The sequence below is a fragment of the Salvia hispanica genome, chromosome 4 (assembly GCF_023119035.1).
Source record: "Salvia hispanica cultivar TCC Black 2014 chromosome 4, UniMelb_Shisp_WGS_1.0, whole genome shotgun sequence".
In the NCBI taxonomy this organism is placed as follows: domain Eukaryota; kingdom Viridiplantae; phylum Streptophyta; class Magnoliopsida; order Lamiales; family Lamiaceae; genus Salvia; species Salvia hispanica.
This window is the reverse complement of record NC_062968.1, coordinates 9299080-9321822: the sequence shown is the minus strand read 5'-3', so window position 1 is coordinate 9321822 and position 22743 is coordinate 9299080. Positions and strand designations below refer to the sequence as shown.

General features: G+C 34.2%; 2 protein-coding genes across 2 annotated transcripts; one reads left to right on the top strand and one right to left on the bottom strand.

Moving 5' to 3' along the window:
- The first annotated feature begins 10305 nt into the window (after positions 1 to 10305).
- LOC125220317 (potassium channel AKT1-like) lies at positions 10306 to 15745 on the top strand. The gene is made up of 9 exons (XM_048122476.1): positions 10306 to 10328; positions 12850 to 13060; positions 13156 to 13401; positions 13486 to 13584; positions 13696 to 13728; positions 13819 to 14004; positions 14173 to 14367; positions 14443 to 14518; positions 14581 to 15745. The coding sequence occupies exons 1-9, from the start codon at positions 10306 to 10308 to the stop codon at positions 15390 to 15392; spliced, it is 1881 nt and encodes a 626-aa protein (XP_047978433.1). The 3' UTR covers positions 15393 to 15745.
- Positions 15746 to 16014: 269 nt separating this feature from the next.
- Positions 16015 to 18352, bottom strand: LOC125219790. Its single transcript, XM_048121857.1, has 2 exons — positions 18132 to 18352; positions 16015 to 16475 (listed from the first exon to the last, which is right to left on the bottom strand). Exons 1-2 carry the CDS (start codon positions 18232 to 18234, stop codon positions 16165 to 16167), a joined length of 414 nt encoding a protein of 137 aa, XP_047977814.1. The 5' UTR covers positions 18235 to 18352; the 3' UTR covers positions 16015 to 16164.
- Between the last annotated feature and the right edge of the window lie 4391 nt (positions 18353 to 22743).

The window sequence follows — 22743 nt, the reverse complement described above, 5'->3', positions numbered from 1 at the left end:
TGTATCATTTTGGGCGTTACCCATTTTTTTAATGTCTATTTGGTTTTGTAACGCCAAGGATCTTTTATTGAATCAGTGGTTTTCGATGGCACCACTAGAGATGCCCATACTGCGGTTAACTTTGAAATTGAAATAGTCGGTTACGGTTCAAAACTAGAACCACAAACCGTGAATTTTTAGGACGTGGACCAGTTATGGCATGAAAAAGATGGAACAGGAACAGCGTAGGAACCGCCTGTTCCGAGGCGGCTAAACCACAAAAATAGTCATATTTAAATATACATATATGACTGACGTACATTTATCTTCATTCACTAAATATATTTTGTTTAAATTCTGCTACATCCGTCCACCAAAATTTGTACTCCCTCCGTCCCATTGAAGACGATCAACTTTCCTTTTTGGTTTGTCCCAATCAAGATGACTCATTGCTTAAAATGGAAACCCCTTTATCTCTACTTTATTCCCTCTCTCTTACTTTACTCTCTCCACTTAACACACAAAATAAAATTGCATAAAATCCCGTGTCCGTCCAAGAAAGAGGTCATCTTCCTTGGAACGGAGGGAGTACCACTTTAACCCGACACATATTTTAAGAAATTAGAAATGTAATGAAAATTGAGTTGAAAAAGTAGGTGGATTGTGGGTCCTACTTTTATATATTAGTTTTATAATAAAATGTGAGCAGGAATGAGTTAGTGGAAGATGAAGTCCAATACCAAAAATGATAAAAGTGAAATGGGACGAACTTTGGGGGACGGACGGAAATAGAAAAATGGGACAAATTTTGGTAGACGGAGGTAGTACTTAATAAATACTCCTATTCCTGAAAATTATATACTTCCGAAAAAATAGACTCGTTTACCATTTTGGCCATCCCCCGAAAAGTAAAAACATACTGGAATGAAGTGTTAACCCCATAAGAGCATCCACAATGGCTCTTGGGCTAGAAATTGGACACCTCCTGCCACATCATCAGGACTAGAAACTACCTGCCACATCACTAAGACACCCAATTACACAATAGTGGACTAGAAACTGGACTAGCACTAGGACTAGCCGCTATAAACAAAATAACAAATTCATATTATAAATTACAATCACGCAGATACGAAATTAATTTACAACACAGATACGGAAAAATGCAATCATTTTATTTAAATTAAAAAAAAAAATTACATCCTAAAAAAAAGTACATAATTAAAAAAAATACATAAAAAAATCCTCCTACTTCCACACACTCGCACCCAGTTGCCGCACGCCATTCACGTATGAGTTTCGGAAATTTTTTTAAAAAAAAATTAATTCTAGACGGTCGCTCGCCGATTTCGAGTCTGCAATGGCGGCTAGCGCCCGCGAATCGGCTAGAGCTCGCCGATCGGCTAGCCTAAATTGTTCTCGTCGGCCGCAATGTAGGCTAGCTGATCCGCGATCGGCTAGCCTATCCGCTAGCCTCCATTGCGGATGCTCTAAGAGCATCCACAATGGTTGTGATTTGCAAATGCTTAACAATAGTCTCACCAAAACTCCTTCTGCCACATCATCATGGACTAGCAACAGCCTAGCCAATCCCTAACCAAGCAATATCCTAGCAATAGTCTAGCTAATGCCTAGACCATCAAATTAAAATGACAAATACGAAATAGATTGAACAAAAAATGGAGAAAGTTCAAACATAATTCAATAAAATAAAATTAAAAACATACTACTTCCTCCGCCCCAAAGAATATGCATTTTGGGTTCGGCATGAGTTTTAATGCAAAATTGATAAAATAAGAGAGAGGTAGAGAGAAAAAGTAATAAAAGTATTGTTAGTGGAGAATATGTCCCACCTCATTAGAGAGAAAATAGTTTCCAAAAGTGGAAAGTGCATATTCTTGTGGGACGGACTAAAATGGAAAAAATGCATATTCTTGTGGGACGGAGGGAGTACAATTTTTTTTTAAAATGAGTACTACAATTAAAAAAAATAAACAAATACAAATAATGCCCTAGCCAATACCCTAGCCCAACAAATACGAAATTAAATTGGAGAAAAAACATAGTTTATAGTACTAATTCGAAAACCTTCGTCGTATTACAACTTTTGAAAAAAAAATACAACGATTAAAACAACCATTCAAAGAACATACAAACGATATCAATGTGCAATCCTACGTGTTCATAACTCTTCGACTATATCGCGCTGGAGTCGAATACGGGCTTCTTGCTGTCGCATAGTAGCAAATGCTTGTACCCTTTCGGCGTCGTCGTTGGGTATACCCATGCGTACAGGGGCGGTGGCCACACCGTGGCTTGGTCCAACACCATTTTCATTGGCCTAATCAGTGAGTTCTGGAACTTCATTCTCGACTATCATGTTATGCATGATGAACATGCATACATGACATCATCAATGCAGTCGTCGTACCACAGTCGTGACGGACCATTCACCGCAGCCCATCGCGACTGAAGCACACCAAATGCTCGCTCCACATCCTTCCACGCAGCCTCTTATCGTTGCGCAAAATAAATTTTTTTTAGATCTGTTGGGCATTTGATCGTCTTCACAAATGCGGACTATCTGGGGTATATTCCATAGCCAAATAGTAGCCCATATCATGCTGGTTGTCGTTGGTTACGAAACTAATGGTCGGACCCACGCCTAGGCACGGGTAATTTAAGAGGGGCGATGACTGTAGGACGTTGATGTCGTTATTCGATCCGGCAATCCCAAAGTACGCATGTCATCCACAGCCGGTAGTCAGCAACGACTTCGAGGATCATTGTGGGATCTTGCCTTTGAAATACCATCATCTCTATTTGTCACATTTTTCTTTTTTACTTTGTCCCATTAAAAATGCTATGTTCATTTTTATTTTAAATCCTCTCACAAATATAAAAATTATATTTTCTTCCTTTACCTAACAACTAAAATAAAACCTTTTAAAATTACATATACAGTGTGATATCTTTAATGGGATTTCGTGAGTACAAAAGAGTATAAATATATTAATGACTACTGATGCCAGAGAAAAATAAATTTTTTGTCACTGATTTCTCTGCTCCTATTTATGGGGGTGAAAAGTATTGGACAAATAAATAGTGAAGGTGTTGAAGGAAATCTTCTACATAACCAAAACTTCTCTATACAGTTAAAACGGTTTCATGTTGCACCTGCACGTGGCATTTCAGCGATGGGGGTTTACTAAAAAGATTTGGAGGTTTATATATTAACCCCCTCTGTTTCGGAGATTTGCTTTGACTTGAATGAACAACTAAACAAATATTCATGTGTGTGTTAGGTGCGAATATTTTCTAACCTACACATTTTGACCTCTCCCTTTTTCACATTTCACTTTTCTTTAGCACCACTAGAAGGTACTAGGTAGGGAGCATAAATAGAGAAAAGAAAAGGAATTTGTTCTTTATATTATTTGAATTAAGATGTTGTGACTTGATTGTTGGAATTTTATATTCTTCAAAAATACCGCATGTTATATTGAATACATAGCTGCTAGGTTTGTTGTTTATTGAATTAGTACTAAAGTTTGTGTAAACGTGGCACAAAAATGTTAACACATGATTTAGCTCATTAGAATATGCTATTACATGCAAGTTGCAATCAGATATTTTGTAATTTAACTCATTAGAATATGCTACTACTTTCAAGTTGCAACCCGATATTTTGTAATATAACTAAATTTGTGCGTGAATATCATTATATTTTTATTATCCCTTCTCTACTAATTTTAGAAATTAATTATATAATCTCAACAGATTATAAGAAAAAATTACGCTTTTAAGATTAATTAAATGATTTCTTATAAATAAAAAACTAGGTAAGTAGGTCCAACAACACTTCAAATGCTGCTAAAATCGATGAAACAACAACTAAAAAATCAGACCCACTTTACCCGAAAAAAATAAAAAATCAGACCCAAGTAACGACCCACGTCTTCTAGCAAATGAATAAATTTTTATTTACTAAAATTATGAGAAATTGAATAATTAGTGATAGTATAAAATAAGTCCTAGTATTTAATTAGGGCTTCTTTCCGCATAGGAAATAGTAAGAAGCTTCCAAAATATGACGCCTTTTGACTACATGTTTTCTCCGTGGGGACTCATCACATGTTTGAAATTTATTACTAATAAAATTTCTCGTCAACGCGTGGCTGTTTTTCTTGAAACATTAATTAATTCAAAGCTTTGAGTTTGACACATGACTTTAATTAAAGAGAGCCACTCTGTTTACTATTTACTGTAATTCTATAAAAAGTTTAAAATAAGCTAAATAACTTTTCATGTTATAACTCTTTTAATAATTATTTTTTATTTTTCGAAATAAATTATTCATTTTAATACTATATTATTTCAGAGTCAATGGTAACAGTATTTACAGAACTCATATCCATGAATTGCAAAGTATAAGATTTAATTTTATGTACCATTCTGTTCATACTTATATTAGCATAGTATTAAAATGAATGGATACATCCATAAAATGTAGTCAACCAATTTGAACCGAAAATATCAAATGATTCAAAATGTGCTTTAATGTTAGGGCAGAATTGTTCATCGATTATATATCCATTAGAGTGAACTACATAAATGATATCTGATCTTTTACTTTCGCACGCAAATGGTACCTGATCTTTATTGTATATCGTTTTTGGTACCCAGTAACAAAAATAATCCTAGGTACCAAATTTGTGATTATTTTGTTATGGAGGATAATTTTGGAAATTTCCATTAAATAGTATACCAAACATGTGATTATTTTTTTCTTCATTTCTTATTTCTTTTTTTCTTCTTTAGTTTCTCCTTCTTTCCTTTTTCTTCATTTTCTAATTTCTTTTTAGTATTTTATCTTCCTTTCTTCTTTCTTTTTCTCATTAGTTTATGTTTGCTCTCTTTTCTTTTCTCTTCTTTTTCTTCTTTCTTTTTCTCATTAGTTTATGTTTGCTCTCTTTTCTTTTCTCTTCTTTTTCTTCTTTCTTTTTAGTGTTTTATACATACATCTAATTGCATTCATAATATAAATCAAGAACAAAATACCTAATTAAATTAATTATTTAAAATATTTAAATCAATTAAATATTTTGTATTGAATTGTTTTATACTCATTTTATGGTTGAAACACCTAACTAAAAATATTCAACTCTTAATATCATTATGAATATAATTCATAATTTTAAATTTTTATTAAGATTATATTGATTAGTTATTAATTTAATATAAAATAATAATAATAATAATAATAATAATAATAATATTATAACAATAATTAAATATAATTATAAATTATTATTATTATTATTATTATTATTATTATTAATTTTTAGTATTATAACAATAATATTATTACAATAATTAAATATAATTATAACTATAACTATAATTAAGTATATTTGAATGATATTAAAAAATAAATTAATTATTAATTTATAACATCAAAATAATAATTTAATATTGATTAATAATAATAGTAAAAAGAGTGAGAAGAATGAGTGAAGAAATTATAATATCACTTTTGGTACTTAGTTTTTTATGCCCAAAATAACCTTAATGATACAAATGGAAATATGTACTTTTTTAAAGGGCATTTTGGGGTCAAAATTGCATCAGGTACCAAAAATGTGATTTATAGATACCAAAAACGATATAAAATAAGAGTTCATGTATCATTTATATGCGAAAGTGAAAGATCATGTACCATTATGTAGTTCACTCTATCCATTAATATGTTTCATTCAAAGGGTACCTGAAATGATATTAAATACTAGGGTATATTCTTTGTAATTTTAGTTTCTCTTTTTCTAATTATTTCTTCTTTTTTTCTTTTTTACCTTTTAATCTCAGAATATAAAATTGAAATAAATTAATTAATATTAAAATTTATAATCACAAATCAATTAAGCATATTCAATCAATAATTAGCCTAATTAAAAAAGATGTCCAATAAATAGGTGAATTATCAACTAATTCATGCCCTTTTAATTTTTATGTATAGATTTTAGTTATGATTATTAACACTTTTGTATATTTACTTTTATGATAATATTATTGTTAATATGATTTAATGGTTTTTTCATTATTTTATTGATATAATGAAAGTTTAAGGCAATTTTTTGTTCAAATAAAATAGTTTACGACTTAATCCAATAATCACTCGTTCATTTAGGATTTTAGATTCATAGGTATATAAAAACAATAATAACACAATCATATAGGAGTATTTCAATTTTACCTTGATATTTTATGATATTTCACATTCATATTTTTGGAAGGAGTACAAAATAAGAAGAAGAAAGAATTAACAAAAGTGAAAAAGAAGAAAGAAGCAAAAAGAAAAAAAAAAAAGTGAAAATTGTCCAAAATCAAAATCACAAAGAATGTATTCGATTAAGTATTTAATATAATTTCATGTAACCCTTGCTAATTCATTCTTTAATTGCTAATTACAACTACTTTAAAATCATAAAATTTGTAAAATTCAAGTGGTCTACAAAACTTTTGTTTTATTATTATTTAAATTTAAAAAGAGAAAAAACTACTAAAATTAGGTTGTAGATCAAAATGTCAATATAGTGTATTAAACATATCAATACGATTAATTGAAATATATCAACACAATTTAGCATTGACATTGTATATGCATTGTATTGACATATTACCATAAGTACGTTGACATTAATCAGCTACAATAAAAATACGAAAATTCAATTTTTTTTTCCTTCAAATTTTGACATCGGAACGCATGCAAGTGAGATCTCGTTAGAATCCTTATAAAATTATCTTTAATTTGATATATTTTGTGTAAAAAAATAATATAAATTGAGATAGTTATAATCATTTAAAGTTTGGAGATAATTTTTAGAAGTTAGTTATAACAAACTTTTTGTTAATTGACATTAATACCCCAATTGGTATTTTTTTTTCATCATATTGATATTTGTAGACGAATGATCTTATACCTTGATTTAATGATCCAATGTCTATCATTTAGTTGTAGTTAGCAATTTAAGAGAGAGTTAACAATATAACACACTCACTCCATATTAGTGGATACATATATATAGCAAGGGGAGTGTTATATTGCTAACTCAATACTTAATTGCTAACTACAATTAAATAATAGCCCTTAGATCTACAATTAAATAATAGCCCTTAGATATTCAAATCAAGGGCCTAGATCATCAGCCTCGAAATGTCAATACGATCAACAAAAAACGTCAATAAGGGTATTAAGGTCAATTTACAACAAATTATTTGTAACTAACTTTTGAAAAATATCCCATAACTTTAAAACGCATATATCATTCTCGATTTAAATTTTTTTCCCACAACATATATCAAATTACAGATAATTTCATAAGGATTCTAACGAGATCTCACTTGCATATGTTCCGATGTCAAAAATTGAATTTTTTTTGAAAATTTTCAATTTTTTCGTACATCAACAAATGTCAACATAGTATATTTAAATATGTAAATATAATACATGTAGAATGTCATTCTTAAAGCAGTGTGTTGACATTCTCAAAGCATTGTGTTAATATTTTCAAAACACTATATTGACATTTCATCCAAAACTCTAATTTGGTAGTTTTTTTTTTATCTTTTTCGATTTAATTAATAAAAACGAAAATTAAATTAGTTGTAGTTAGCAACTAGAAAGTGAGTTAGCAATTGATCAATCCCGTATATAGCAATAGATAATTTTGTCCTCATTTAAAAAAAATAGCTAAAAGGATAAAAATATCTATAAAATAGTGCAAAAGTCTCTTCAGTTTGGTTAGAGCATCTCCAATGGGACGGACTTCCCGTCACCCTTCCCAAAAACACCTCCTGCCACGTTATAAGGACTTCCCACTGCACAATCCGCCCTTCCCATTGCCGTTCCCGCGCGGACTTCTCCCAATAAAAAAAATTCACAAATATTCAATTTACGTTACATAACTAAAATTTCGATATGGAATCGGACGGGGAAAATGCAACGATTTTATTTAAAAAAAAGCATACATATTTAAACTAAAAAAAGTACATGTTATGCCTTGAATCTCTATAGTTTGCCGCTAGCTGAACGGGGGTCCCGACGGTATGATATGTTTTTGTTTTATGTCTTAATTTCCGACAATAATACATGCGTTAGAGTTTTTAAAAAAATTGTATATACAGAGTTTGCAACGAGCCGTATGTTAGAGTTTGTATACTAGAAATCACGTTTCGAGTGATTGAATACTGTAAAACTCTTATTTTATTTTCCAAGGAATAAAAAAGATTATTTTTGTCATAATGTTGTTATGTTTTACATTTAATGGATGTTAATGCATGTTTAAATGTATAAGTTAACCTAACAAAGTCTAAGTCTTTGTTTTAGTAGACCGGTTGTGGGCGTCGTCCACTTTAAGGTAACACGGTCAGTTCTAAACAAAGAAAAAGATGAATTTCACAACCTAGATGGAATTTGACTATCCATCGAGAAAGGTTGCAATGTCAGTCCGCATATTTCTAAGCCTTACTGAAATAAGATGACATTGGTGTGGTATAGCACTGAACGGATCTAACAGCAAGACTTGCCTTGGGCTATCTACTGAAAAGCGAGGTCTTGATAATATTTGTTTCTTAATCAATGTAGGTTAGCATTGAGCATACGGTATTGATTATGCACTACTTTGACTTATCAAATGGTGCGGGTTTTTCGTAACCCAATTATCCCGATATATTGGGTAGTGGTGATCAATATCTAGCGGTGCTAGGATTGCTATTATATTGAATCGTGCACGAGGAGAGTCTCGTTTGATAATGTCCTTAAGAGGAGCGCGAAACAAGGTTTTATTATTCGGAACCTAGCTAGTTGGAGTTTGATTACTCTATGAATAATAAATAAGTGTTTCATGCTAAGTCCACTCTTGGAATTAATAAGAAGTTGATTAATTACGTCAGTAGCAGACATTAATTAATTAATGGACATTTTAATCTTAAGCACGGGAAATGAAAGTTAAACGGAAACCCGGATTACTTGTAATTTCGGATTTGGATGGGGAGAGTTCAATATTACTTCTGTAGTGGCTGCTCGTAATATTCCAATTATAACTTATATTAAATTGTGGGTTCAATTTAATTAGTAAAAAGTAAATTGGATGAGCCCATATCCAAAACCTTCCATAGATCCCTGTCTGGGCCCAAAAAGAACTTAATATAAATAGGAGAATAAAGGAGACAGAAACAACACAAATTTTTAATTATTGTAATTTTCGAAATTTTCAGCCCTAAGCTGAAGAGAATTTCGAATTCCTCTCATATTCCAAAAAGGATTTCTTCCTCGTCTTCTTTATTTAAGTCCTAGTATTCTAGTAAGATTAGCTCACACTGATATTGGGATACAGTTCGGGAACCAGAGAGAAGATTTGTGGTCTAGTACTCAAAGCATCACGTGGAGAAGAAGCTATTCATCTTCAATTCTTTGGAGAATTAATTAGGTATTTATCTACTCCGTAGAAAAGCATGTTTTAGGTTTCATTATTCTTAAAGCATGATTAATTCAAGTTATGAGCATGATACATGTGATAATTACGCGAATAGGTTTTGTCTAAATAATCTGCTAAATAGATCTGATTATTATGTGATTGTTATTTATGCGATCGCTTCCGCTGCCAGAACCATCACAGTATATATAGAGTTTTTTTTTTATAATTAAAATGGCGGACGTCCATGCCGGACGTTCGCGTGTTGTCATAATGGCGAATGTCTGCCCACCCTTCCCGTGTCCTCAGGGTACGTCCGCGTCCGCCTCTCCATGCCTCAACGGCGGACGTCCTCGACGCCCTTCCCAGAAGCCTCTTCGAAGGGCGACGGGAAGGGCGCCGCTGGAGGTGCTGTTATACCATATGTCCAAGAATTAATTAGTTCTAATAAAATTACTCAGTGACCGAAAACATTAGAACCAAATTATCCAAGAAGCTACAATATAATTCACTCTAAAACAAAATATAAGTTCATTTTCCCTTTGTGTTTCACGGATTCCAACTTACAAAAACGATGTAACAAGAAAATGTCATTTGTTATTTACATGTAGCATTTGGAAACCTCGATTATTTCAACTCTGATATAATACATTTTTGGAGTAATTGCAAAAGAGAAAACGTACAAGACATGTCATGACAACTTGTAGAAATAAGATTCGGGAAGTTAGACATATAAACAACAAAAATACTGATATTGAAAGGCGGTCTTAATTTATAAATTAATTTATATAAAAGAACGAATAACAAAAAAAAGCATAGAGAATGGCATATATTGGTAGGCGAAACTAAGAAAATGGCAATTGGAGAGCTAAAGTGGTGGGTACTATTTCCTTATTACTACTATTATAACTTTGCAAATGGCACGATAACATGCATGTGAAGTGACAACTACATTTTATTCTCTCCGTTATTAATACGAATTTTAGAAATATATTTATCATTATAAAAGAGTAAATTTTTAAAAATTATTTCTCTTTATAAAAAAAAATGAGTGAGAAAAGTAATACAATGTGAATCATAATTATTATAAAAAGTAAAAAAATTCAATATTCTTAATTAGTTTTAGCATATATTAATTCAATAATAAAATATGAGTGAAATGCGTATAATATGACATTGCTTCAAGAAAATCATAAAAAAATTAAGATCCACAATATATACATCTTATAAATATATTAGTTTCAAGTAATTTGGAATTTTGACCCATGAGTTATAGAATTTTCTTTGATTTCACTGAACATATAGTTTAATGTTCTAATTTTATATTCCACCTGTTCCATTTATGATGTCCATATTCTTGAATGACACTAAATTTTAGGAGGAATTGTTACTTATTAGGTGTAGTAAATAGTGAGAAAAAAAAAGAATAGTTGGATATTTTAATGAGGAGAAAGAAAATATGGATTTATTTTCAAATATGAAAAGTGGACATCTTGAGTTGGACAAACTAAAATGGAAAAGTGGACATCTTGAGTGAAACGGAGAGAGTACATTTCTTAAATAATCTCGTGCCCAAAAGAATGTCTCAACTACCTTGGGATGGAGAGAATATTTTTTATAATATTATAAAAATTTTATATTTTTTCAAAATTGTTAGATAGCTATGGCCCTCCCTCGACACCCTCGACACCCTCGTAATGACACATCTTATAAATTATATAATAAATATGAATCGAATAAATTATTGGATTTTGAGATCTGTTTACAAAAATAGTAAAAATAAAATTTAATATTTTGTTTTGTGGATATTCTAAATTTGTATAGTTGCAGCATTTAATAGAGGATGGATAGAGTACATAATAAAATTTGCAAATAACATAAAAATATTTTTCTTTTAAATTCACAACACAAAATAGTAGTACACCTTAAATTTAAGAAATTAAAAAGAAAAAAAATAATAAAAAATGGAAACTTAAAGATGAAAACTAACAAAAATAGAATGATAGAAAAAATGGAAAAAAGAACAACATGATTACATGAATGTGTATTTATTAACTAGAGCAAATATCTTACCAGCAATTGAATTACATTTTATTGTTTGTTTTCTTTATTTGTGTTATGAACTTAAATACGTACAATGATTTATTATTCAATAAGAAGTACGTAAGTAAGTTATCTCAAAAAGTTGAAATTATCAAGAGCCTTATAAATATAATAACCCTAGCTAAAGTTTCAATCTACCTTACTAAATAATGTAAACTCTTCCTTATCATTGTACAATGTTTTAACATTTAATTTTAATTAATAGTAATTGGTCATTAGGAATTATCGATCTGTAATTAAAACATACTAAAATTTTATAAGGTTGTGGGCCAAGGGTTCCGAAAAGTGAACAAAAAATGCAAAAAGAAAAGATTAAAGAAAAAAAAAAAGCCCAACCAACAGATATGTGGCTGTAGGAACATTATAAAAGAAATTGATTTGTTTAGTCATAATGACCTTTCCTTGAATCTGCTCATAACTGCCTGCCTGCCTGCCGTCACAACTATATAAATACATACTACATAATATTTCCATGAACTATCCGTCCCCCAAAATTTGTTACACTTTGATCCGACACGGGTTTTAAGAAATATAATAGAAAGTGAGTTGAAAAAGTTGGTGGGATGTGGGTCCTACTTTTAAAGTATTAGTTTTATAATAAAATGTGAGGAAGAATGAGTTAGTGGAATATGGGGTCTATTGCAAAAAATGGTAAAAGTGAAGTGTATCAAATTTTCAGGGACGGACCAAAATAGTAAACTGTATCAAATTTTCAGGGCCAGAGTTAGTAGTATATTGTTATTTTATTAGTTAAAATTTTAGAATTTTGGATTGTTATTAAAAAATATTATTATAATAAAAATATTCTTTTTGAAAATTTGTTATATTTCTGTAAATTAATTTTATTTATTTTTTATTTCAATTTTTTTTTTTTGAAAAATCTCTTAAATCTCATAAATCTCTTGCTACTCACTCCGAAAAGCTTGAACTCTTTTTTTTTTAGTCCGACTGAAAAAATGAACTTTTTAATTTTGGAAACTTATGAGATCCATTCTCCACTGACAATACTTTAAAAACTTTTTATTTTTCTCTCTCTTTTTTATTTTACCAGTTATCCATTAAAACTTGTCCGAACCAAATGTTAATACTTTTCTAGGGACGGAAGGAGTATTATTTATGGTTTTGGTTTCAGTTTTCTTGGAATATGGCATTTTACAGACCATTTTCTTGCATAAACAACTTTATTTGTAGTTTTGCTTTTGTAGTTTAAACTTGAAATTTATACATAGCTTGTAAAATGTAAAGAATAATTTTCTTTTACTGAAAACACATTAGGCTTGGATTGATATGACAGGGTTTGGGAAGCGTTTCTGGTTATTTTGGTTATCTACACGGCATGGGCGTCTCCATTTGAGCTTGGGTTTCTTGATAGACCAAGGAGGCCTATGTCTATTTTGGACAATGTTGTTAATGGATTCTTCGCAATTGATATCATCCTCACATTCTTCGTAGCTTACTTGGACAGAAGCACATATCTTTTTGTTGATAGTAAGACCAGACATTATGTAAGTCACTTCAATCGAAACATATCAAGTTGTTTTCTATGAGTATTGGGTCAGATTACTGATTTTTGTAATCAATTTTTTTTATGTAAAAATAGAGGGATACAATTCAAGCTGCTACGAGTTTTGCACAAAGGAACCAACTGCCTTCTCGCCTTCAAGAGCAGATGATATCGCATTTGTCGTTGAAGTTTAGAACTGACTCAGAGGGGCTTCAAAGACAAGACACGCTCGATTCACTTCCAAAGGCAATTAGGTCGAGTATCTCGCACTACCTTTTCCACCATTTGGTTAATAGGGTCTACTTGTTTCGTGAAGTCTCCAATGACTTGCTCTTTCAGCTGGTAAATTCATTATAACATTTTAGAATTAATTAATCATTTTTTTCTTCACCACTTGCATCACTCTCATATGCCACTCTTTTATAGGTTTCTGAGATGAGGGCAGAATATTTCGCTCCCAATGAAGATGTGATCTTGCAGAATGAAGCGCCAACAGACTTTTATATTCTGGTCAATGGGGCAGTGGTAAAAAAATGGATCCATAAAGTTGATCTCTAAATTTCTCATTCATTATGCACTATGTTTTGTTTAACATGTGGAAATTATTTTCTTTTTTTTCTCATTATCCTTTTTCAGGAGCTAATAGTCATGAAAAATGGAGTTCCAAATGTAAGTTTGTTTAATGGGTTCAATATATATTTGTGAATATAAATGTCTATACCCACAAGAAGACTGATCTTGGTTGTGACAACAATGCAGGTTGTTGGCGAGGCACGAACCGGTGAGCTTTGTGGCGAGATTGGTGTACTTTGTTATAGGCCTCAATTGTTCACCGTGAGAACAAAAAAGTTAACTCAGCTATTACGGCTGAACCGCACTACATTTCTGAACATTCTTCAAGCCAATGTTGGAGATGGGACAATAATCATGAATAACCTTTTGCAGGTATATATATATATACACATTACATTGGATATGATATTCATCATACAAATGTGTTTCTGCACATACTACAGAAACAACAAAGAATTACTAGAACTGAGTGTTTCTTCAATAGTTTAGATGACATTTGGCTTACATACATTTAAGCAATGAAATCTATGGTGTTTGTAGCATTTGAAGGAAGCGAAGGACCCGATAATGGAGGGGATTTTGTTGGATATCGAGAATATGATTGCACACGGAAGAAAGGATCTGCCCCTCACCCTATGTTTTGCAGCACTTAGAGGAGACGAATCGTTGATGCGTCATTTGTTGAAGAGAGGTATTGATCCAAATGAATCAGACAATAACGGAAGAACAGCTCTGGTGAGTACAATTTCGATTTAATTAACCAAATTTCATTTAGCTCGCCTCTAAAACACCTTTCTTCATCATGCTCAGCACATTGCAGCATCTCAAGGAAATGAAAATTGTGTGCTTCTTTTGCTCAACTCTGGGGCTGATCCCAACTGCAGAGGTAATTAGTCAATATAAAGTTGTTAATGCTCAATTCCACTTCTCATCTAATCTCTTCAACAGATTCAGAAGGAAGTGTACCACTGTGGGAAGCCATGCTCGGGGACCATAAACCGGTCATCAAGCTACTCTCCGACAACGGTGCCAAATTGTCCTCTGGTGACATAGGCATGTTTTCTTGCACAGCGGCAGAGAACAACGACTTGGATCTTCTTAAAGAAATCGTCTGTCGCGATGGGGACGTGACCTGGCCGAACCATGATGGCCGCCAAGCGCTTCACATCGCTGTTTGTCAAGGCAACCTTGAAATGGTCAAATTTCTCCTCGACCAAGGCGCTGACTTGGACCTCGCGGATGAAAACGGCCTCACGTCGAGGGAACTAGCCGACCAGAAGGGCCACGACGACATCAAGGAGCTCTTCGCCTCGTATAACAGAGTCAAGAGCGATGCTGACGAGAAAGCACGGCCCAATGGCGCCCGTTTCTTGGGGAGATTCAAGAGCGATCCGATCATGTTACCTGTGAATCACGCGGACGGATCATGGATCAGGTCTCGGACGACGACGAGGCGGAGAAGAACCAGCAACTACAACAACTCTCTGTTTGGGATCATGAGGGCAGCTGCGCAGACCGGGGACGATGCATTGTTGTCCCCGGTGGCACCTGCTGCCCGGGTCACGATCACCTGCCCGGAGAAGGGAGATGTTGCTGGGAAGCTCGTGTTGCGCCCTCGTAGCTTTGAGGAACTGAAGGAGATTGGTGTAAAGAGATATGGTGCTCCCTTTGTGAGAGTGTTGAACCAAAAAGGAGCAGAGATTGATGATATTGAGGTGGTGAGAGATGGCGATTATGTGGCTTTCGCGAGCCAGTTATAGCATAATCATCGGGAATTTGGCGTCCACGGGATGAGTGATTGCGAAGTGGTCACCTTGTTTTCATCCCTATAGGTAAATAGACTTCGCATTCCGCTAACTCATAGTACTTATTATACTCGTTAAAACTCATACTATGTCAAAATGTAGGGACTGAGTATTTGAGTTTTCAGTGATATTCTTTTGTTAATATTAACTGGAATGCAAAGTAGATATACTAGTAACTTGTAGATCAAAGAAAACTTTTTAGTAATTTGTGTATAACACAATAATATGCAAACTTTGTATTACACTAATGTGGCAATTCTCATACCATATTGATTCAATTCAAAGATGATGAGTAGCTTGCCCCCTGATTTCCTTTTTGTTTTGTCATATTGCAACTTGAATTTTGTGACATGTTATCATTGTTTAACAAATATGCATTTAATGCACCTGCCCCTGATGTAATAGTGGAATCTTAAATACCTACATCCAACTATTACTCCTAATAATATGGAAACCTCATGGTAAACAAAAGTATGGGTTGAAAAGCAAGAAAGAAGTTAAATTGCAAATTGTTATAAAAAGAACAAATCAGATGATAAATACACAGTCAATTCTCGATTGATGGATACACATTCAATTAACAAAAGAATTAAACAATTTTTCAGGTCAATAAAATTGTGATTTTCTTACAAGTCAAATGCAAATGATGAAGATGTTTTGAATGCTTACAAAATTACAGAGTCTATCTAATGACAAGCAGCAAGCACAACAAGTTAGTCACTGGACATCAAATCTTTGGGACTGTCTCTGAACGGATGAACTCTTTAAGAATCGCTTTCTCTTCATCAGTACGCTTCTTCTCTTGTCGATTTTGAGGTTTAACCTTTCTTTTCTCCTCCAATATCCACTTGAAGATCTCACGTTGCTGATCCGCGGGAACCGGTGGCCGCACAGGCACGGGCCTTTCGACAGGAGGAGTGATGATTATGGGCTCTTCTTGGGCAGGGGCAGTCACTGTGGTCGGAGGGGCAGGAGGAGGCTCTTCTATGGCTTTTTTCTCCGCTCTTTCTTTCTTACCACCCTGTGCAAACATGTACCCTGCAAATACAAAAATGAATAAATATCAGATCCCTCTGAGCATCAAGGGCTTCGTATAAGTGTAAAATCAAGAGCACAAAGACACGAGAACAAGTTGGTCTAGAAAAGTGATCACAACATGGAACTTGCACGAAAACAATCTGACTGACAAGAGGAGTCAGTTGCAGTAGACAAGCAAAACAAGCCAGTTAGTCTGAGGTAATGGTCAAGTGTTATTTTATTTAATGATATTAGATCAGTATATCATCCGGAAACATGAGTGTTCATGTTATAAATCACAATAATTACACTCATGCCGCAGTCTCTTCTATAGCTCTATCACTTCTATGATAAATCATCTAACTATTTCCAACCACACTGTTGTCATTTTGTTTTTGTGGGGTCATTTCCTTAATGGCACAGAGTCTTATAAGAATGTAAAACATGAGTCCCCTTCGTAAAAAAATGTGATCTTCCAGGCATTCTTTAACCTCTGAAATTCCGGAAACATCACCAATTTGTTTTTCCCTAGCTCTGGGAATTGATGCTGCTACCAACAAAACAATGCAACCATAATCATTAACCTTAATTCTTATCTCGATTCCAGATCATTCATAGGCCACAAAGTCTTAGGCAACATGCTATCCAGATATCCTCTCAGCCTCCCCGGTCAAAACAAAAATCGCTAAACATAATTATTTATGATACAAGCATAAGATAGTAACAGAAAACATACTCCTTTGCTGACAAGAAGAAAGGTCCAACTTCTTTATCCAACTAAATAACTCTCTAGGATGCAAACTTAGTTGACTCATGACTGACTATAGTTTTTTCATAGCTATCATAATTATTAGCATATTATAATGACACACAACCCAATATCTGGTGATACTAGCCTAGGAGCTCTAGCACCAACATGATTGCTTGCCCCCAATAGTTACCATAATAACTCGTTAACAACCATATATAAGCTATCAATACTCCAGGTCCTATAAACTCATATATCTGTAAGGTTGAAAAAAAAGAATCATGGCACACCCTCTCACTTTTCTTAACAGTACAGTGGAAGCAAAGAATAATAATTACGAATAACACACTCATGAAACTACCAATCTCCCCCACCATAGCAGTTGCTTTTAACTTGTGTATCCCTAATATACTACTATATAATTCAACAATCACAACTCCGCTAGTTCATGAATCAATAATCATGAGGCCGTAGGTACCATTCAAATTGAATTCTTCATCAAGACAAGTGCCCAGTGGAAGTTACAAAATGGAAAATTACAAAATTACTCGTTCTTGATTTTTTTTATGTGAAGCCAGTGTATACTGCCAATAGAAATCAGTCACTCCAAAAGCAAAACTAACTATCTAAATCTCTTGTTGACTGATATTTCAACAAACACACCAAGATAGGCAAAGATATGCATCCATACTTGAAAGATCATTGAGCTTAAACAAAATGTCATAAAAATACTTTGATTTAGCAGTTCACCCAATATTTGAATCGTGATTTTCTTCAAAACGAAGAACCAGCAAATCAACCAAGCCAAACTCTCAATTTATACATCTGAAATCATAGTTCCGATATTGAAACATAAATCACAGCACATCATCGCTGATTAAACTAAAAATGGCAAGAAAAAAGTCCATAGTTTTCCTAATGGAACTCACCGCCAAGACCGAAGTTGAAAAGCAGAAAAACACGCCAGAGAATCCTGAAACGCTTCACAGCAGGTTCACTTGGAACTTGATTTAGATGTGAGCTCCCTTCCATTTTCTTCTTGTCTTTCTCAACCCAATGCAACCCACTTCAATATTCTTTCAATTTGGGGATTAGGATTTTCCAGTAAATTAGGGTGTGATTTGAAAAAAAAAAAAATGAGAGCAGGAGATGTTCGGTTGAAAGTTTAGGAATTCAATTGACATTTATAATTGGGATTAATACAGTTTCCCCACTATTTGTAATAAACTCAAATAGTATTTCCCTTTTCTTCTAAAAATAAAATTTCTTTAATTTCACTATTTTTTCTATTTCTCTCTCTCTTACTTTATCGATTTTTTCCTCCTCTTTCTTAGAACATTCATTATGGAGAGTCGATCACACGACGGGAGATCAGCTCGGAAGAGAAGCCCTCTGTCACCTCCCCAAACCGCCAATCCTTCAGCAATCGCCCATGGACAGGGTGCCGAGAGCCCGAGACCGGTGGCCAGTCAGCGCCAATTGTGAGTCGAGACAGCTGATCATCGGCTATTCCTTTTTTTTATTATTTTTATTTTTTAATTTTTGTTCCCTTTTTCATTTTTCTTGTTACTTGATATGTATTCCTGCGCTCTTCTGTCTCACATAAGATATCCACGTTCATAAATGACACGGAGTTTTAGGTGGAGTAGTTATATGTGATAAAGTGAAGTGGAAAATGTGATTGAATATATTAATAAGGAGAGATGAGAGAAAAATATTTATTTCAAATATAGAAAATGGACATCTTGAATGAGACAAACTAAAAATGAAAGGTGAATATCTTGAATAAGACGGAGATATAGTAGATAGTTGATGGTTATGATGATGAAAATAAATATCGTTATTTTAATCATCCAATGCATACATTAACTTATTTGAGTTTGCTTCTCGTTGCAATTTTTTTTCCAATATTATAATACAATGAAGATTGCATATTATATTACTCTCTCCGTTCCACTTTAGGAGTCCTGGTTGAGTTCGACACGTGTTTTAAGAAATACAAAGGAAAGTAGGTGAAAAAAGATAGTGGAATGTGGGTCCCACTTTTATATATTAGTTTTATAATAAAATGTGAGTGGAAAAAGGTGAGTGGAATGTGGGACCTATTACTAATTATGGAATATTCTGACCCGGACTCCTAAAGTGGGATACCCAAAAGTAGTAAACCGAGACTCCTAAAATGGGACGGAGGGAGTATATTGGTATTTTAATTTAATTTATTTGATAACATATTAAATATAGAAGTACAAAAAATTAAAGAAAAGTTGTGATGATGTGAAAATGAGATGACTTGTGAGATAGGCTCAACCATTGCAGGGAGATAGGTTATGGGATAAAAATGATGATGTGGCAGGAGGAAATGAAGATAGACTATGAGATGTGTGTGAGATAGGCTCAACCACTATGAATTCCCTTACTTTGCTATTTACATTGAAACTCGTGCCTTTTCCAAAGTTCATGTTTTTAGGAAATAGATGGTGTATATCATATTAAAAAAATAATTTTATCTTAATCATTTATATTAAACTCAAACTCAAAAGAATATTTCATATGGTAAATATACTTTTAAATTTTGGATATTGAAAATTTGCATGCTATCGATGTTATTAACCCCCTGGTCCAGGAATATCTTAAGACTGAGTTAATGCAGGAGCAGATTGATAATTCAGAGTTGAGCCACTCTATTGATAAAGAGGTAGCAGGTTGGTGTGAGGTAATGCACACAAAGGAGTTGACAGACGAAGAGCTAGCCAATGGTGTTTCGGAGTTTTGCAGGGATCCAGAATTAGCCAGGTCAAGGGGATCAGCCCATGTGGCTAGTATGGAAAATGCTTCTGGGTTAGGGAAGGGAATGATACCTGATGCAACAGAAAAGAATCCCTTGCCTCAGGAGGAGAGTATACCTAAGAAGGAATTGAAAACACTTCCGCCGGGCCTCAAGTATGCATATCTGGAGGAAAATGAGACGTTCCCAGTCATCGTCAACAGCAACTTGACCAAGGAACAAGAAAAGGAAGTACTGGAGGTGATCAGAAGGAACAAGAAAGCCATGGGATGGACTCTCTCAGACCTAGTAGGAATTAGTCCCGATCTTTGCATGCACCATATCAGATTGGAAGAAGGTGCAAAGGCTCGTAGGGATCCACATCGAAAGCTAAATCCGAACATGAGGGAGGAAGTTCTTAAGGAAGTTTTAAAGCTGCTATCTCTAGGCAATATCTACTCCATCCCGGATAGTGAATGAGTCAGTCCAGTCCACGTGGTACCCAAGAAGTCAGGGATACAAGTGGTCAAGAATGATAAAAACGAATTGGTGCCAACTCGGCTGGTGACCGGATGGAGAATGTGTATCGACTATTGTAAGTTGAATGAAGCCACTAGAAATGATCATTTTCCATTACCCTTCATTGATCAGATGCTAGAGAGACTGGCTGGAAAGCTGTATTTTTGTTTCCTTGACGGATACAGTGGGTATTTCCAGATCTATGCAGACCCCGACGACCAAGAGAAGACTACTTTTACATGCCCGTTCGGCACATACGCGTACAGGAGAATGTCATTTGGTTTGTGCAATGCACCTGCGAAGATACGAGTTTTTCGCTTAGACTGTGTGCACAGAAAAGAATAACAAGTTTCCTAGGTCCAGCAAATCCACTAGATCACAGGGTCTAGGAGCTCATTGGTCGTTGGAAAAGCTCGGTCGTCGGACACACATAATACCTTCAAAAACCCTCAACCACTTAACACAGGGAAGTAGGGATCGATCCCACAGAGATGGATGCGTAATAAACACGCTCAAGGATTTGGAAATTATTTTTGGGTTGGCTGCTGCCACCCATTTTTTTGGGTTGAGGAAATTAGACTAAACTTGGAATTGAAATCTGCTACGCTAACAGCTAGATCTAGGCAAAACAGAAATCATGCATGTAAAATGAAATCGAGACAATCACTAGATCTAAGAAACTATTCTAAACTACCTAGACCTGGGAAATAAACTGACGGTGGGGACCATGACTGAAAAAGCAAGTACGGACGAAAAGCTGGGAAAACAACTAACTAAAGTACTAACTAACAGCGACATCATCTTCTTCAATTCTAATTGCACAAAACTCAGAAGAAACATGTATGAAACGTAATCGGAAAACAGAGCAGACTGGATTTTAGTGATTAACAAAAAAAACAATTACGAACTAAGCAGATCTACGGCTACTAGACGAAGTAAAACAGAAAGTAAACAGAAAACTCAAAATCCATGCACAACTCGACTTCCCCTGTTCAGATCCAACCTCGGATGCTAAATCCACTCCGGATCCAAGCATCCGACACAAACTCCGGCCAAAAACATTCCATAACTACAAAATCACCAAACAACCTCCGATCAACAACAACACCACAGATCTACCGCCAAATTCCCCAGATCAAGCACCAAAGTGACAAAAACAGAGATTACCATGCAACTTGCCGAAATAAAACTTCAAACAACAGGATCAACATAGATCAACATGAGATAACACAAATATAACAGAAACTAAAGGAAATGCATAGATAATCAGTAACAGCAACGACCGAATCGACTTCCAAAAGTGAAGTTCGAACGAAATAAGTGCAAAAGAACCGAAAGTAAATAGATTGTATCTTCGCCCTCACGCGGACGGTGTTACGACGGACTTCCTCTGAAGATGAGACCCGTTAAAACCCTAAACTACCCCAGAACTCCCATTTCCCAAGTGTGTGTGTTGTGTGTGAGCTAAGAGCGGAATAAAATCGTATATGTTGTGTGTTGCATGCTCCTCTATTTATAGGCATTGAAGTGGGGCCCAGCGAGGTATAGATAGACTTTGTTGCCCTCAGCTATTGACTCCCTTCTTCTAGCCTCTTTTTTTTCCTTCAATTTTGCTCACTTTTCCTTCATTCCTTCGCTAGTCCGTTTCCTCCAGCTTCTCCTGGATCTAGCGATTCTGTCACACACCTGGCTTAAAAACTGTGTTAGACCCAGTAAAATATAGTGCTTTTCACCATATAACCGATGCATGAAATTAGCCTTATCAACCTGGCACCTTCCAGCATTGCATGATGAGTATCTTCTCGGATCTACTAGAGGCGTGTATTGAGATCTGCTGTGGTTTGGAGCCCCTTGCACAGCGGAAGACTTGTACAACACAAATTAATCAAATACGGATCTATTTGACCGATTATGCAATTAATCAATTCACATGTTAAACAGATAATTGCATGCTAGAACGCAAATAATTCATGCTCAAAGAAAGTAAATCCTAAAACATGAATTCTACGGTTTAGGGTTACCGATATTGATTCTCCAAAGAATCGTCGATTGCTCGCGCCTTCTCCAATGTCAAGACCTAGTCTTTCAGTAGATAGCATAAAGACATGTCTTGTTGTTAGATCCGTTCAGTGCTATACCACACCAATGTCATCTTATTTCAGTAAGGCTTAGAAATATGCGGATGGACATTGCAACCTTTCACGATAGGTAGCCAAAGCCTATCTAGGTTGTGAAATTCTTCTTTTTCTTTTGCAAAG

What these genes read in the sequence shown, in the direction of transcription:
- LOC125219790 (XM_048121857.1), bottom strand. Translation starts at nt 18,234, where the DNA reads ATGGAAGGGAGCTCACATCTAAATCAAGTTCCAAGTGAACCTGCTGTG. An exon ending in TTTCAACTTCGGTCTTGGCG is followed by an intron (nt 16,476 to 18,131) that starts GTGAGTTCCATT and finishes TTGTATTTGCAG; the next exon opens with GGTACATGTTTGCACAGGGT.
- LOC125220317 (XM_048122476.1), top strand. Translation starts at nt 10,306, where the DNA reads ATGGCAATTGGAGAGCTAAAGTG. An exon ending in ATAGTAAGACCAGACATTAT is followed by an intron (nt 13,061 to 13,155) that starts GTAAGTCACTTC and finishes ATGTAAAAATAG; the next exon opens with AGGGATACAATTCAAGCTGC. An exon ending in GGCTGATCCCAACTGCAGAG is followed by an intron (nt 14,519 to 14,580) that starts GTAATTAGTCAA and finishes TCTCTTCAACAG; the next exon opens with ATTCAGAAGGAAGTGTACCA.